This window comes from Condylostylus longicornis, unplaced genomic scaffold (assembly GCF_029603195.1).
Source record: "Condylostylus longicornis isolate FDR11 unplaced genomic scaffold, ASM2960319v2 ptg000038l, whole genome shotgun sequence".
NCBI classification, from domain to species: Eukaryota; Metazoa; Arthropoda; class Insecta; order Diptera; family Dolichopodidae; genus Condylostylus; species Condylostylus longicornis.
Genome location: NW_026578007.1, coordinates 1,732,968 through 1,751,269, shown reverse-complemented (window position 1 = coordinate 1,751,269; position 18,302 = coordinate 1,732,968). Strand labels below are relative to the sequence as shown.

Here is an 18,302-nt window from a genome sequence, read left to right as displayed (position 1 = left end):
TATCAGTGATTTTCTTTTTAAGAAATAGAATTTTGAAATTCTTTTTTCAATCAATCGGCAGAAACAAGAAAAAATTTATATAACGAGAATTTATTTACAATTAGATTGAAACCAATCACCAACTTTTTAAGAGCATTCTTATAAAAGTTTCAGGATAAATTTGCATGGATTTTGAATCTGAAAAATAAATTTTTACAATTATAAAAATTAATTCTTATTACTTTAAATATTCCCTTATTTTATACTAAATTTAAAGGTAAAAAAATAATTGTTAAGTATTTGCAGTATCTATATAATATCGAATTCCCTTGAAAATTGCATATATTTAGGAGGTGCGTTCTTTATCATTTTATTTGTGATAAAAATTAAATTCGTGATCAACGAAATTTTGTTTTGAGAAAAAGATACACAAGTATTTTATTTGCTCAAATTTTTCGAATAAATAAAAATATTTTTCAAAAAGAAAAAAGAAAAAATGTGCCATTTGGGAATCGTAAAATTTTAATTTGTTACGTGATTACTCTTTCTTCCTCACCTTTTAATTTTAATGTCAGTTCTTTCAAAATCCACTTTGGTACATCTTTTTGATTAACAATTGTTATTTCACAGGTTTCTTTAAGCTTTGAATTTACTTTTGCAGTATGATTAAGAAATATCTACAAAAATAAAATTAAGAGAAAAAAAATGTGTTTTCGAACAAATTTTGTTCTTTGCATAATAAGAACTTCAAAAGGAAAAGATTTTAGAAAAATTCTTTAGAATTGCGATTATTGGGAAATTCAAAAAGAAACTACTTATAAGAATAAAATTATATTTTTATATTATCGAATAAAATTTTAAAAGTATAATTCACGTTTGATCGCTACAGTAAGGGTTTTCATCATTTACTAAACAGTAAAAATTATGATGAAATTTTATTGAAAAATTCTTATTAATATTAAAATTTCCAAAATTAACTTTTACGAGTACTAGTTATATACATATTTTTAGAATTTATTTACTTTGTAGAAAAATTGGATCCCAAGAATTTGTTTTTTGCTAGTAGGTCTACACTACAGTATTTTGAGAACGGCATTATGTGTTAAAAAGATTTCTCAAAAATTAATTTGAAGTATATTTTTACCTTCGAGAGGCAAAGTATAGATCAGGTTTCCTTTTTATTCCATTAAAACTTTTTAATCGTAAGTCAAAATCAGCGTAAATATATATATTAAAGACATGTATGAATGTGGGATACTTTAATAAATTACATAATTTATATTTAATTAAGAAATATTAGATTAAAGTAACTGAATAAGTCACGGAAAAAAATCACGTTTCCAGCAATGATAAATTTTTTTGGGCAATATTGCATTTTGCTTAGTATGACTACTTGGTAATATTTTTTCTGATAATTTCTAATAATTAAGAACCTAAGGTAAAGTATTTAAAGGAATCGTTAAAATATGTGAGAAAAGAGTGTTTTCCACATTCTGGGAAAGCTGTTAATACGTTCTAAAAGAGCATCTAAAATTTATTTAAAAATTATAATGAGAAATCGTAATTTTGGTAAAAGATGCGGATTTATAAACGCGATTTTTTTTTTACTAATTTTCAAATAAATTCTTGACTTTATTTAAATAAATTCTTGCGACTTCTTTAAATAATTCTGCCACTAATAAAATAGAAGCTAAATAAAATATTTATTTATATAGTCTTAAGGAATTACAAGTTCTGAAAATGTTTTTTAATTCCTATACAGACGAAATACGCTTCAAAACAAAAATCTCATAATATAAACTTTTGGTAGACAACAATAAAATATTATTGTACGAGTAAAAAGGTTGCGATATCGATCTATAAACATTTACGAACATTTATTAAAATTATTCTATTTAAAACAATTTAAAATTTAGCATTTCCTTTATACCTTATTATATCGCTTAATGAAGTGCAATAATTAAAGACGGTTTATTATTTCAATAATATTAAAATCAACTGTAAATACGGAAATTTTCACATCATAATTAAAACTTAATTATTAACACCATTTTGAACAAAGTTAACACCATTAATGTTATTCTTAAAATATTTTATATTTTAGTTATAACACACAATATTATTACTAAATATGTGCATATTTTTATGTTAAAATAAATTTATTAATGTGCGGTAATAATAATTATATTGTTAAATTGGTATACTGACACGTTCTATATTTGACCTAAATCTATACAATACCATATACTATCTTTATTATAATAATAAACTTATACATAATATGTAACATACTTAAAAAAAAAAGTCCATTTTAGTTCTATACTTCTCTCTACATCTGTTAATAAATTACATAAAATGTAATTATGCATTAATAAATTGTAATTTATTTTCATATAAATAATAGATAATTTATAATTACATACAAAGTATGTTTATTAGAGTGTTCATATTCTAAAAAATGTCTATTGAAATAAAATAAATGTGTTTTATACTCTTAATATAATGATGTACATCCTTTAATACGGAACCTTTTACTCAAATCGTGTTATACTATCAATTTGTTATTATTAATCGGAACTACTATCATTTACGTATTCTAACAAAATTATAATATCAAAAAAAAAAAAAAAACTTTTGTAAAATTGCAATATTACGGTAATAATAAAATTACAATTTGATTAATTATTTATAATTCATTTGATTCATATTAAAAGTTTGAAATAAAAAATAATAAAAAAAGCGTTTTGAAATTTTAGTAGGACATGAACAATTCATTTTATCTCAAAAGGTGCAGCGCAGGTAAATTATAGATAAAAAAATAATTTTACACGATATGAAGGTTCTTCGTTAGTAACACACCCCAGACAATTTTTTTGAATAATTTCTATAATCCCGATTTAAACCTAAACGTATGACGAATACACTTTGTATAATTGCTTGCCGTAAATATTTATTAAAATTTGGTATATTCTCATTAATTGAAGTAAATTAAATTTGAAGTTTTAATTTCTTATACTTTTGTTGACAAAATTAAAAGTTGTTCATGGTCGTTCCGCATAAATATATCCAACTTTTATATTATTCAACTTCAACTTTTGAATCAATTTTTGATTGAAACGGAATGTGTAGGAAAATAGTAATTGTCCTACGCATGAAAAAATTTAAAATAATATCTACAATCAACCTGTTAAATCTAAATCATACACTAACTTCATCAATATTTTTTACAAAATACAAAATCAATTGTTGAAAACATAATGTTATAAGATAACAGAATTTCAAAAATTAATATATTTTTTTCATATTATTTTAAGGTGATCTCTTTTAATGGGAAATACACAATTGAACATACAATAATTCTGTTCAAATACCAGCAAAAAGCAGTTCTAGTCGATTCTGCACAAAATAAATCACCACATTTAAATTCTTCATATAAAAATTTATAATCCAACGAAATTTGATTTAATTGGGAACATTGTAGTTTTGCCAAATCGAACAGAACTCCAAAAACTTTTATTTTAAAATTTTAACACAATTTCAATTATATTGTCGTTAATTTTTCTTTGTTGTTCGAATCGAAATGTTTGATCCTCCGAAGCTTTCTTTGCAAATGGTAAGATGTTATAAATTTATAAAACTTTCGCAAAAAAAAATTTTCGAATTGAGAGAATTAATGCTCTCAATTTCAAAATTCATCTCTTTTACAAATATTTGGGAAAAAAGGAACAAACATACCCTTATTAACTATTTATTATTTAGCTAATCAATAAAATTTCCGTTATCATTACAACATGATCTATTGAAATAAAAGGGGAACTTAAATTAAGAGCAGTGAAATGAAAATGTAATCACCACAATTTTTTTAAAAATTCCACTTTTTCGAATTTCGAAAACATGATGATTTTCACTTATTTTATCCTAGTATGTATGTAGTGGTTATGAATAAAAATTTATAGTATTTTCTATATACGTACATTAAATGTAATATGTAAGTATGTACATGTGAATGGATATTAATATTTCTTTTGTATAACAAAATAATATTAATTCAATTCCGTTATTTATTTATTTTTCCCTTTATCAAAACAAAAATTTCAAAAGAATTCAAAAGACAAAAAAAAACATGTAAAAAAATAAATAAAAATAAATGGAAAAAAAAAAAAAAACGTATCCTTGACGTGTCAGAAATGAAAAACGAATTTGAATCTTCAAGAATAACCACATAAAAAAAATATTCTTTTTTTCAAATATGTATGTACATATGTACATACATTCGTACCAACGTAATACATAAGCATATTTATGTATACGTTCATTTATTTTTTTATGTACATAATATATGCATGCATTTTGAAGAGATCCTTGAATTATTCAATAAGCAACATTTATCAATTTATTTCATTATTTAAGACTTCATACACCCATACCTTGTCGTATTCATGCATGTACACCTACAAACATACGTAGCTGATACTATGTTATTATTATTTTAAAGTACGTAAAGTAAACAAGTACACATCTCTCTCTCTCTCTCTCATTCTCTCTTTATTCCTTTTTTTTTCTGTTCAAATATTTTATGTTTGTTATACATGTAATATATTATTATGTGTACATATTAATGTATATATGTATCAATCTATATTTTAATACATTTAAGGTCTTTGATAACAAAGGTGTATTAATTCCGGGAAACTTGTACATAAAAAACAAAATTATTTTTCTATTTTAACATGATAAAAAGTGCAGTTTTAATTTTTGTTTTAAAATTCAACTGAAGCAAAGATAAGTTCAAAATTGGTAGTAAATTATAAAAACGTAATTATACACACATAAATAATATACGACTGCATTATTTAGAATAATGTATGGCAAAATCGTTTAAACGATTTCACATTGTCACAGTGTCAAAGACAATTTGCGTGATTGAATTTAAAAAATATTGAAATAAAATTGAACAACATTATAAAACCGAATATACATTAACAAAAACTGGCTGCCATTAAACACAATTTTATATTAATTAAGATTCCAATTTCTCATCAATTTGAAGAAAATTACTTTTAACGAAAACAATTAATTAAAATCCTTTAAATACTAAATATTTAACAGTATATGAAATAAAAACTAAATTAAATTTAAAAGAAAGCAGCAGAAAATAAATTTAGATCAAATTAAAAATAGTGAGCAGCTGTATTGTATAGCTCATTGAATGTTGACAAACTTTTATATTATACATACAAATAAAAAAGAACTTAAGTTTAGTCCAAGTAAATAAGACAAAATTCACAAACGTATAACAACTGCAAACGAATGAATAAATTATGCCATAATTTTAAGACTTTGGAATTGCGCGAGTTGCCGTTATACGAAAACAAAAATACCGTATTTCTACTTTGATATTTCTAATTATACCCATCTAATCATCTAGTAATAAAGAAACGCAGTAAGAAATTTGAATTTGGAGCAGAAAAAAATTCGAAAACTATTTTTGTTTGGCTTCAAATATTCACGTTTTACCTTTGAAAGTAATTGCTTCTGAAATAATATGATACTTACTTTGTTAATTGTAAAAAAGACACTCTAAATAATTTAAATAAATTTTAAATTACTACCCAGACATTGAGTATAGAACAGATAACAGAAAAATGATTAAGAAAACAACTACAAACCTGCTTTGGTTGTTGCACTTTAATAGCTTGTAATGTTGCTGAACCATTAATAACTCTCAATGTTATTCTACCAATCAATTCATTTGTTTTTGCTGTTGCACTACGTATTGTACGATTTGATCCACGTTTAAATGATTTTTCAACACGTAATGTTAATGGACCCAATGTAAAACGTGCTTTAATCGTTGAATTTTTACCAGCACCATCTATTGTTGTTTCTGGTGTTACTTTAACATTACCAACACGTTTTAATGATGCCATACCATATAAAATTCCATGTGCTCTTTTAGGTTTTTCATCATTTGATTGAAATCCAGAATGTGTACCGGATGCTTGTTTTGTTTTTTGTTTTACTGTTGGAGATGAGGATATAGAGTGTGTATTTGCTGTTGTAATTGATGTTGGTTTTTGTTTATATTGTTGTAAACGATGTTGTGATTGTAATTGATTTTGAATTTTATTTGAACCGGATGATTTGAAAGTACCAGTAGTTGGAACTGAATATATACATATAAACAAATAGAATTAATTTATTTTTAGAAGTGACGATAAAATATTCCTTAAATTTGTACTTTTTTCTTTGACTTTTCAAAACCAAATGAAAAGTTTATGTAATATTGATTTGAATATAAATTATTTGTGTAAACGCGAAATGTCATGAGTGTCAATTTAAAATTTAACTGCTTTTTTAAAAAAATCGAAACTAATTTGAATTGAATAATTTTTAAAACTTCTTAAAATTTTATATAAATTCGAATAAAAAAAAATAAATTCCCAATAAATTCATAATCGTTGCACCATACATAATGGTATGATACAACATGTTCGATAAAAATGACAATGGTCTAACCATAGAGTAAACAGTAATAAAAATCTATATTATAAGTAAAATGTGTCACTATTGGATGTTTTAAAGTTTTTGTACGAGTATTGTAATATGTCAATAAACTAATCACCAAATAAGTTTGGTAAGTTGAATAAAATTAGTTAGGAGAATAAGTACAAAAACCGGCTAGTACACAGTCAATTTTCACAGGTCACTTTTTTAATTTATTATACTGACAGCATTGTGTTAATATTCAACAGATTTACCTAAAACTTCATATTATAAGCTTCTAGCTTTTGGATAAAATCAGGTGTAAGAAAGTGTTTACTACGGGCCAAATAATAGCCAATCAATTAAATTGAAATTTAATATTTTATTTCGAGGTGTTAAAACAATGAATCTATAAATTTTTTGGAAAGATCAGGGCTTGGAAACTGATGTGGTGGCCTATTTTACATATTTTACCATATCTACGAAACGGATTGACGAAATTTCTTGTTATTTAGTTAATAACAGTTCTGGTTGTTAAAGAAGTTACTGACAAAATTTTCGTATAATTGGACTGCACAAAATTAAACTCTACTAAGAGCCGAATTCACATTTTTCTAGGTATGTTAACTAAATGTTTAGTAGTGTCCTTAAAATTGTAAAGAAGTGCTTAAAACGCATTTTTAAATTCTTCTGAAATATTTTTAGTTTAATTTGCTGCCGAAAATATTTTACGTATTTGAGATCTAACGTATTTTGAAACATCTTGCAGAAACTTTTGTTAAAGTTTTAGAGGACTTAAAATCGGAAACATTTGTGTTGATAATATTAAATGATTGTCGTTTATAATTGAATTTATGTCCATTGTAATAATTTAAAAATCATATGTCAGACAAAATATTTCTTTCATTAAAAAAATTTTAAATTCTTATCTTATCGCTGTATGCTGAGTTTATGTAAAAGTCTTTAATCACGCAATCTACTTCGAAAATATTTTGTTTACGCTTCAATAACTTGTACTCGAAATATTTTGCACACTTTTTGCAATAAGATCTAATTTTATCTAAAAGTGGCATATGTAAGTGTAATCATCCGATAACTGGACATTTTTCTTAAAACGCTTAGCTTGATACTTTCTTTGGCATTTTCTTAATTTTTAAAATTTATATTGAAATAGTGTTAGTCTTAAGTGCCATTAGAAATCTAATAGAAATTGTTTTTAATAAATTTTATAATTTTCCTTTTTTAGTATAAATTCATTTTTCCTTTGAAATTTCTATTTCATCTACAAACATGTGTGGTTTTTCTTTGTATCAATAAGTCATATGTCACACAAGGTATATATTAGGTTTTCTTTTCTGCGGATTCAATCATTACACCTGAATATTGCATCATTATTATTAATATGAAACTCTTTTTCATTGGTTCTATCAAAAAACGACCATTACAGTTATAAATATCATAGTTAAAGTATAATTAGAAAGGATCCACATAATGTAATCATCAATGATTTTAAAGGAAATAAATATGAGAAAAGAAAAATATTAAATAACTTTTAGCTATACGTAATAATATAAAAAAAAAACTTATATAGATTTTTAATTTAGATGTGATTGATTTCAACGTTACAATTTCCCCAATCTTATTATTAATTTATAATATAAAATTTTCTATTTAAAACGATAGCTCAACATATTGATATTTAACAGAGGTGTGTAACCCATATACTGAAGATTTTCATAATTACTCTATATTGAACTCCCAGCACATGTACTTCAAATTAATTAGGGAAAAATTAGATTATTTGCCTGAATTTTCGACAACTTTTTGTTACGAAACCAGAATTATTGTTTTTGTGTCTTTTAAGATCATTAAAAAGCAATTTTTAGTTAAATTTAGACTTAAGAAGCTACTGAAGCCTTGCCTAACATTGCCTTATAAAAAAAACTGAATTGTATACTTGAAGAGTAAGTTTGTTGAAAGCTATTCATGTAAAATGACCAGGTAAACAAAAAATTTAATACCTTAATATTGAAAAATATTCAAGTTTTATTCCAATTGATAGGCCCAACATGTTTTTTAGGCCAAGAACGTTTTCACGATATCTACAAGTTCTTATAAATACTTTTGTGAGCAAATATTTATTTTTGATAATTACGAAAAAATGATTAACATAGGGTCAACCGTAATGTTTTTCAATAATTTATGAAGACAACTGCACGTCGCTGAATTATGTATATACTTACACAATAAACACTACCTTAGTTAGTGCTATTATGAAATACTCGTATACATATAATTATATACTATGTACGTTTGTACGTTATTTAATATAACGTGTGTATTTATTAAAATACGTACCTGACGATTCAATCATTTTACTTTGAACTCCTTCTGATTGATTATTATTGATGTCATCACGTTCATCATTCAAATTATTGACATTTAATTTAGACGAATTCTGCTCATGTACACCTTTAGATTTTGAATCATTTGAACGTCCTTTTGAATTGGTTTTTGTAATTTTTGATTTTCTAAAAAAAAAAAAAAATATTTACATTTACATAATTATATGTATAATATAAGTGTTCATTACATTTACCTATGTATACATATTATATACCAAATATACGCGATATAATTATATGCACACAGGTAGAAAAGCAGATAATTTTAAATTAAAAATTCATTTTAAAAATGAATAGATGAGAAATCGATTTTGCGAAATTAGAACACAGAATATTTAAAAGTGGGAATTAATGAGATTTATAATTTATATATTTTTTTTTGTTTCAGATTAAGTCTTCTGCATTATGTGCTCTTATAAGTACTTTATACATACATGATGCTTTCGAGGTTATTCAACTTTAAGATATTTGAACTCTCATTAGAATATAGAACTTTGGTCCTTATATCACATAATATGAATGTTAAAAATATTTTATTAGAATTTGAAATTGACATAAATAATTAAGGGCGTGCATATAAAATATGTGTTCGTATATATACGCTAAAATATGTAATATAGAACTATAGTTACGGTAAAAATTATTGAATATACTGTGTTTGAAGTTAATAATTATGTCAAAGGTTTAAATATGATTTTAGTATAAAGTTGGTCTGTAATTAATAGTCAAGGTTGGAAACTAATATAGTACATAATTTTATCATACCATAAAAAATAAGATACCGACTGTAATAAGAACCAATTTTGTCGAAAATGGGAGGCAGCAGAGCAACATTTTGTTAAAATATTTTTTTTCTCATTTTTATAGAGATTTGATAGAAAAACTTAAATGGCATGCAATATGACCGTTAATAAAATTTACTTAAAACTTACTTTAATTTATCAACATTCTTTGTTTTTTCTGTTACTGAAGCTGTACTTTTCTTTCCTGTTAAACGAACTCTTACTGGATCAAAAGATGAACGAAGAATTTTATTAATGCTATCAAAAATGTTATCAACAAAACCATTATATCTATCAATTATTATTTCTTGCATTGGTTCCGACATTTTTTGTTCAGGAACTGAACCTATGTGAAATAAATATAATTTAAAGAAAAATTACTACCAGAATACTTAATTAAATGAAGTTTCAATTAAATATAATTGAAAGGATGTGAAAGGAGTATGTAGAAAGAAATTTTTTTTAAGCAAAGTTATTCAAAACTAAAATGAATTGCAGTACTTTTTTAACTAGAAATATATTTAGAATATGATGTAATACAAATATCAATTCATTTAGAAATTAATGGATGTGGTCTAGAATTCCCATTTTATATTTTTTTTTTCAAAAATTGAACCTTAAATATATCTATACAAATGCACATATTTGAAAACAATTGAATTCTATATTACGATTTGAAAAATATTTACGAGTTTTCGTTTGTCTTAAAATCTCTTACGAGAAGTTTCTTATGGAGTTTCTGAAGTGCTATTTTTTCGAAAGACATTCATTGTAGATAAGAAATATTGAATATTGTTAATAATAATGCGTCAAAAAATATAAATTCCGACGACAACCATGGTATTTGAATAATTAACACAATATTAAGAAGTTTAATTAATTTATAACAAGGTGTATTCCAGCAAAAAATTAGTACATTTTATTGGTAAGTTAATAGAAAATAAAATAGCATCAGAATTCATATAATTAAACTTTTTCAAGGGCTTTGAAAAAATTCATTTAATTTATCTACGATGATTTCACTTATGACCACAACGTAAGTTTGTCAAAAATAAGCACAAAATTTTATAACTTTACTCAAAAAAATTGTCAAAAAAATATAGAATATAGAAATTTTTTACTTTTAAATATAGAAACAGCCAAAAATTGTTGTGTTTTTTAAATGAGGAAGATAAATTTTGATTGAATAAATAAAATTGTTCTAGTATTATTTTTAAATAAACTAAAAATAAATAAATAAATTAGTTAACTTTACATATAATTAAGTAAAAATATTAACAAGCATTAATTTAATTGCTGAAATCTAAACCAAAATTAGCACATTACAATGCAATATTAAAAATTTTTTTAAAGCACATTAAAAGAATGCTCTACAAAACCATACCATTGTAAGTCCAAATTCTACTATTTTGATGGCAATTATTTCTTTTTTGTTTTTACTACATTTTACTTTAGTTTAATTTTAGAATGAGAAATTCATGTTACTGTTTTGTTAATTACTGTTATGAAAATTACTGTTTATAGTGTTCGTTAAATTTCGTTATTTTTATGTTATTAATGTTTTGTTATTTTGACTGTAGTTTGAAATTATCAGATTATTAATCAACAAATTAAAACAGAAAATAACAATTACTTACTCTTAAAATTACGATTACTTACTTGCTTTAAATATCTGCTGTACAATAATAATAGCGTAAAACTATATGCGTTAAAAAATTAAAGCGCTATATCACATTGTAAAATATATTAATTAATACTAAAAATATATTCTAACAAAGAACTTGTCAAAGTTATATATTTTGGCTTTTAACTGAACATTATTGTAACATTATTTAACAATTGAGGGATAAGTGCACAAATAAAAGATAGAAACAAACATGCTAAACAATAAAAATAGAAACACCAAGATTAAAATAAATAATTGTGTTTGCAAAAGTCGATTTTATAAAGCTACTGTTCCCTATTTCAATGCATCAATGTGATGCTTCCATATTATGTTTTCAATTCAGTCTCAAGATTATTTTTGCAGAGGTTTGTTCCGAAAACGCTTTACATCTTTTTTTTTCAGAACCTCTTAGAAAATATTTTTGAGTAAAATTACATTTATTTCTTATTTATTACAAATTTCTTGAAAAATTATAACAATATTTTAAATATCGAGACTCCTTGACCAACTATAACTATTATTCATAGAAATTAAATTTCTATAAGTCACATAGCTGTTTTGCTCAAGCTGCAATCAAGATAGTTGAGTTCTACATTAAGTTGCACAATTTGGTGTGTTAGATGCTTAATGATACAACTTTTTTGTTGAAATTTTAATTTTTTTAAACCTGGATATCAAATAATTTAAATTAATTTCTTATTGTTATCCTGCGATTGAAAATTTACAATCAATCTGTACGTTTAAATACTGCTGTGTTCAGAATTGCGAACCATAAAATCAACAGAGGCAGTAAATTGTACGAAATTTATAGTTAATAAAAGTTTTTCTAGTTGAAATTTAAGTAATCTTAATAATAAGGTATTGTACAAATAATTTTCTAGATTATAAAAATGCTATGTTCAAAATATTTGTAATTATACGCTTCGTGGTCTTAAATAGACTTTTAGTTTTAGTTAGATTAGAAGTTTGGAATACGCAATACTGTAGAAACTTAAAATGTGTAAATAATTTATTTGTCGTGACCAATACTTACCACGAAAAAATCTTCGTTAAAATAACCTTCTCTAAAATACTCAATTATCTATTTAAGTCTTGTAAAATTTATTTGGTGAAAACAGAACAAGAACTTTTTTCGCGATGGAATGTCAAAATTTTTGTGAAAGACACATATATAAATGGAGCTGTCCAGAATATAGCGAAATCACTAAATCGTGAATTTAGTCGACGGCAGCGTAAAATCGTTATTTACCGCTGGCAGCCTTTTGTCATCATCATCATCTGTTTCAATGAGCGCTATAACGGAAATCATCTACCGTTTCCGTTCCCCGCTTTGGTTCTGTTTTTACACTTAAACAAGCATCATGTATTTAGACTTGAATAGGGGATATATTCATTAAACAAGAATGTTAGATTCTGTAAATTCTCTTTATATAAAATATTTATTTAGAAAAATGTGGAGAAAGTTTGAAATCTTGTGTAATTAAAGGACCCCAGAATAAATTAAGGAAAGAGTTAAATTATTCCAATTTTTTCAAACGCGTTATTATGTGCATTAAGTTTCCTCAATATTTTATAAATATAAATCAAAATTAATTCTTATAAATCTAAAAACTTATTTACAATAAAAACACTAAAATTATCGTCTTTCTAAATAATTTCAATTAAATAATTATAAAAAAATCTATATCATAAAAATCACCTTGTTTCCACATGAATGTCAACCACGAAAGTCCAATAAAATAAAATTTTTATTTACTTAAATGAGTAATCTTTGATATTTAAATGAGTAATTGGACTCTTTAAAACTTGGAGTAAATGTGTAATTGGACTCTTTAAAACTTCTTTAATTTTCTTCAAATTTTTCTTATTCTTTAAATTTTTACCATTAATCTTGAAGCATAAATTGACAATTTGAATTAAAAAAATTTTTCAAAAATGTGATTAAAAGAACAAATCCGTTGATATAGACGATAAAATTTCGATAATCGTTTTGATAAAATTTCTAAACTAGCGTTAGATGTTAGAAGAGGCAAATATTTCTTTATGCTTTGAACATATTATGTTGACAAAATTGCATTTTTACATTGTTGAAAGTGTATAACTTTTGGAGAAGAAATATATAATAGCTTCTATCTAATCACATATCCTATAAAGTCAAAAATCCACTAGTATGTAAAATTTCAATTTTATAATTGGTATTGAAACTTTCTAGTCAAGAGCGCTAAAGGAAACTTGTAAGTATTTTTGTAAATTTATTCTTATTATCAACATATTTTTCATGTACTATGCATTTTTATTTCTTGAAAATAGGAGAAGAAGCAGAGTTGTATCGTAAGAAGGAGAGATGCACAATGCACAAATATAATGTTTTAAAAATGTTTAATATATTTCTTAAAGAGAATTGCCGAAGTGAATTTGTTTGAAAAAGTTTTTGTTATCTACTCAGAACATTCAGTTTTATAATTATTACAAAGCAGACCTCAATTATTTTAAACTCATTTTTAAATATTGAAAACAATATTTTTGTATGGGTCTAAGAAAACCCTAAAAAATAATAAATTATTAAAAAAAAATATTTTTGTTACAAAATTGGAAAAATAAAAATTTAATCAAACTAAAAAGCTATATAAGAAAAATATATTTCAAAAGTTTACGTTAACAAAAAGATGAAAAAGAAAACAAAATAAAAAAAGTAAAATATAAAATTGCAAAAACAGATATAAAGAATTTTTACAGGACATTTAAGAGCGAGAGAAGAGAAAAAAGATATCGCAGAAAACCGTTAATATTGCACATAAACGCTTGAAAAAAAAAGTTTAGTAAAAATTTTTCGAAGATTTTTGTATTTAAAAAAAAAAGTCCCTAAAACGAATTCGTAGTGAAAATTTGAATTCGTAATTGATTTAACCCTTGTGCGGACAACTGTGTGATTTTTTAGTTTTTAATTTTTTTAATGAAAACACTAAAATTGTTTTTTTTTTTTACTTTAAAATTTAATTCAATTTTTTTTTACAGCTTAATATGTTTTATTTTTTCATACTCATTTGCGATCTCTCTATTCTTCAATAAATAAATAAATTAAAAATTAATTAAATAATAAATAAAATTATAAAACAAAAAAAAATATTTCTATCTAAAAACGAGAAAATTAAAAAATTTATAAATAAATTTTTTTTTTATAAATTATTTTGTGACTTCCTACAATTTAAACATTCGTACAAATTAAATTTATAATAATTTTGTTAATAATTTAATTAAATTTCTTTTACAATTTTAAATTTAAAAAATTTTGAATTTCTTTGTATTCATTCTTGTTTTCTATAAAAATGTCTTTTCTTAAAATGTCCGGCGGGTATTTGTTTTCATTTAATAAATAAAAATTAATTAAAAAAATAATATATAAAATATTTTCTCAAGAACAATTCAAAAAATTTGTAATAAGCATGATTAAATTTTGTTGTAATTATAAAAAGTTTAAAAAATTAATTTAATTAGTTTTTAATTATTTAAAAATATTTTGTCATTCCCAATTTCAAAGTATCCGCAACTTAGGACACGTTAAAATTGGGAATAGAAGATTCTTGATTTATTAATTACTCTTGCTGAAACCTCATATTAAAATAGTAACATTTATATAAAATAATTGTCTGTTATAATATTCGCTACATTTCTGAATGAATTTTATCGAATTCTATTTATTTAAATTAAAAGGTATACGATGATCTTAAATTTATACTCTAAATTGTGATGATAAAATATGCATATTCAATCAGCTGTATTATGAACTCTACATTAAAAACATATACGTAAAAATCGTTTTATCGTACGTTATGATCATGTTAATTTATCGTAAAAATAATGTGTTTTCAAAATTATTAGAGAAATGTACCACCGGCTAAATTTCCTATGCATTTATCGTATATCGAGTTTGCTTTTACTTTAGTATCGATTTGAAAACAGTGTACGATTAAAAATCTTACATAAAGTAAAGTGCCGTAAAATTTCTGTTTTATAAATTTTTATTTATTTTAATATGGGAAGCATTTTTGAAATAAATAACAAATTTATTATTTAACTATAAAAAATTCTAATTTTTCATTTATCCAGACCAAAAATTTACCCCGAGAAGATTTTTCACGTCACATTTTTCGTATTAGATCAGATCAGTAGTTAACAAGTAAAAACTAATTAAAATAATTTTGAAACTACAATTACATCTTATATTTTCTCAATGAAATTTTTATAAAACCTTTCATGCTCGTTATTTTTTTAAGTATTTTATTCTTTTGGGATTTTTCAAGCGTTTTATGGCTTTTTTTCACTATTACTTTAATTACATTTTTTTTTATCTAAATAAAGAGTTACCAACACCCAACCACACACTTATAGAAAACTACATTTTGTTTTTTTTTTTCAAAAATTAGCAATTTTAAAATTTAGAAAATAAAATGTTTTTTTCTTTTATAAAAATTATTTGTAAGAATTTTTTGCAGAATATTTTTCATATTTTTTTTTTTTGTTTTTTGTACAAATTTGTCAATTTTTTTTCTTTTGTTTTGTTTGAGTTTAAGTCAAATGATTCCTGTTTTGTCATCATTGTCATCTGTCAAAGTGTTTTGTTTACATTCGTTACAGTTTATATTACGTATGAATTTTATTTCCTAAAAAAAAATGTAAAAATTAATAAACAAAGCAGTTTGTTTTTTTCGAACGAAATAAAATGAAGAAAAACGTTTAAGTTCATATGGGATTCATAAAATTTGGATGTTAAATTTTTTTGTGTCAATTTACCTTGATATAATCAATAACTTCTTTATGCTTTTTGTATTACCGTTAAAATGTAAGTGATCTTCGCTATATTGTAATTTCTTTGTTTGTAAAGTGTTAAATGTATTTTGTCATTTTGTTTCTTTAGTTTGCATGTTTTATGTATGGTCGTATGTTTTAATAGTTTAAAATTATGTTATTTTCTTTGTTTGTTTTGTATTTTGTTTCGTTTTTGTGTTTTGTTTTCAATGTTTCTTCCCTTTTTTGTTCAATGATTTTTTGGCTGATTGATGTAGTAATTTCTTAGATTTGGACTCACGTGTATGTCTTGCTTCAATAACATCTTCACCAATTAATTCATCGTCATCATCGTCATCATCATCATCATCGTCATCACCTGTTAGTGCACCTGCAATTTCATCTTCTTCATCATCGTCATCATCATCATTATCAGAATCATTATTACTAATTTCATTAACAGCTGGATTTGCAGCTGGTATTATATTAGAACTTGCCGATACTGTTTGTTGTGATTGTTGTTGTTGTAATTTCAAACTATTATCACCTGTTGGTACATTATCCGATAAAACACCGCCTTGTGATGTTCCAGCAGCTTCTGCGGAAGGTTTATTTAAGGATTGGGTATCAATTTTGGTATCAATGCCGGTATTCTCAGATTCATCATAAAAAACAGGTTGTTCACCTTCAGACGGGTAATCAGCTGATTGTCCAACGGGGATTCCCTCTGCTATCTCACTTACTGCTGGGGCTGGTGGTATCGCAACATTTTGAACGGCTGTTTGGGCTGCTTGTACAACTGGCTTTGATACTGATTGTGCAACAGAATCATCATCATCATCGTCATCATCATCTACAAATTTATGTATGTATTATGCATATATTAATACAATGTTTTTATATAAATTTTTTACCATCAAGAATATCATCAAATAATCTTTCCAAATAATCATCATCATCGTCATCATCATCATCATCGTCGTCAGATGTTGATGAGGAAGCACCTTGTACAGCGCTAGCTGCTACTTGTTGTGCTTCAGCAGCTGGCGAATCTCGTACTGCATTTTGTTGCTCATCTGAATCATCATCATCATCATCGTCATCTGAAATCCCAAGATCTTAATTCAAGATATAACACGATGAATAATTTACAAAGAAAAATAAAAAAAATATTTATATACATAAAATTTATACAAAGCGGAATAAAAAATACAAAATTCTTTGCAAACTCTACTTTCTAATACGCACTAAAACCGTGCCACAATAATAACATGTTGCACTAGATATTACGTTTTTTATATGCTACAATACTGCATAAAATTTTTATTACAGTCTATTACTCTATAGCTATAAAATTATACAATATTAACCATCATCATCAACAAGTGCTTCTAAATCATCTTCATCGTCGTCATCGTCATCGTCATCATCATCAGATGATGATGCAGCTACGGTACCACCACTTTGTCTGGCAACATCATGTGATTTCCCTTTAGTAATCAATTCATGATTCTCTACTAGTTGAACTGGTGATGATTGACATTCCCATAGTAGGCAACATAGAACGCATAAAACTATAACCAATTTCATTCTTAGAATTATTTAAAGAAAGTTTACTACTATAATTAAAAAGAATTGTGCTCTGCAAATAAAATAAAATAAATAAGAAAATACTGAATTAAAAGTTATTGATAAAATATTGATAAGTTATTGATAAAAGTAGAACAATATCCTGGAAAAACTAATAATGAATTCCAGGAAATGTATGCATTTTATTTTTGTTTTTCTTTGATCATTTTTTTATAATATTGGATATACAAAATTATTTGTTTAAATTTATTTAATTTTCTGCCGTTGAAAGTTCTTAGTACAAAAAAAAATTGGATCTACATAAAAAAAAACTTTCATGCTCAATTTAAGGGCATAAATCGGAAGCCAGTAAATAATTCAAATAAATTTTCAAGAAAATATTAAATGCTAATGATTTTTTATTTGTTTTTCTTTCAGTTTTTAATTGCCTATAGTATTGTTCAATTACTTGTAATTGTTCTGTAATTACAGAAAAACGCGGAATGAAAAATAAGAGGAAGAGGAAAATCTCTTCTTTAAAGGTTAGCACGGACTTCACATGCTTCTACTTACTAAGAGAATAATATTGTAACAACTTTTCCTAAACTTATGCAATAAAAATTAGTTATT

At 24.4% G+C, this 18,302-nt stretch overlaps 1 protein-coding gene across 1 annotated transcript in view; it reads right to left on the bottom strand.

Moving 5' to 3' along the window:
- The window catches only part of LOC129609228 (clumping factor A-like), a 45,453-nt gene that overhangs the window by 1,983 nt on the left and 25,168 nt on the right, over window positions 1-18,302 (bottom strand). The window contains exons 2-7 of the mRNA XM_055521161.1: window positions 17,474-17,745; window positions 17,018-17,206; window positions 16,342-16,956; window positions 9,849-9,998; window positions 8,824-8,964; window positions 5,649-6,145 (exon numbers count right to left, since the gene is read on the bottom strand). Of these exons, the coding sequence (XP_055377136.1) occupies window positions 5,649-6,145; window positions 8,824-8,964; window positions 9,849-9,998; window positions 16,342-16,956; window positions 17,018-17,206; window positions 17,474-17,693 (1,812 nt within the window). The 5' untranslated portion in view covers window positions 17,694-17,745. The remainder of the gene's footprint in view (window positions 1-5,648; window positions 6,146-8,823; window positions 8,965-9,848; window positions 9,999-16,341; window positions 16,957-17,017; window positions 17,207-17,473; window positions 17,746-18,302) is intronic.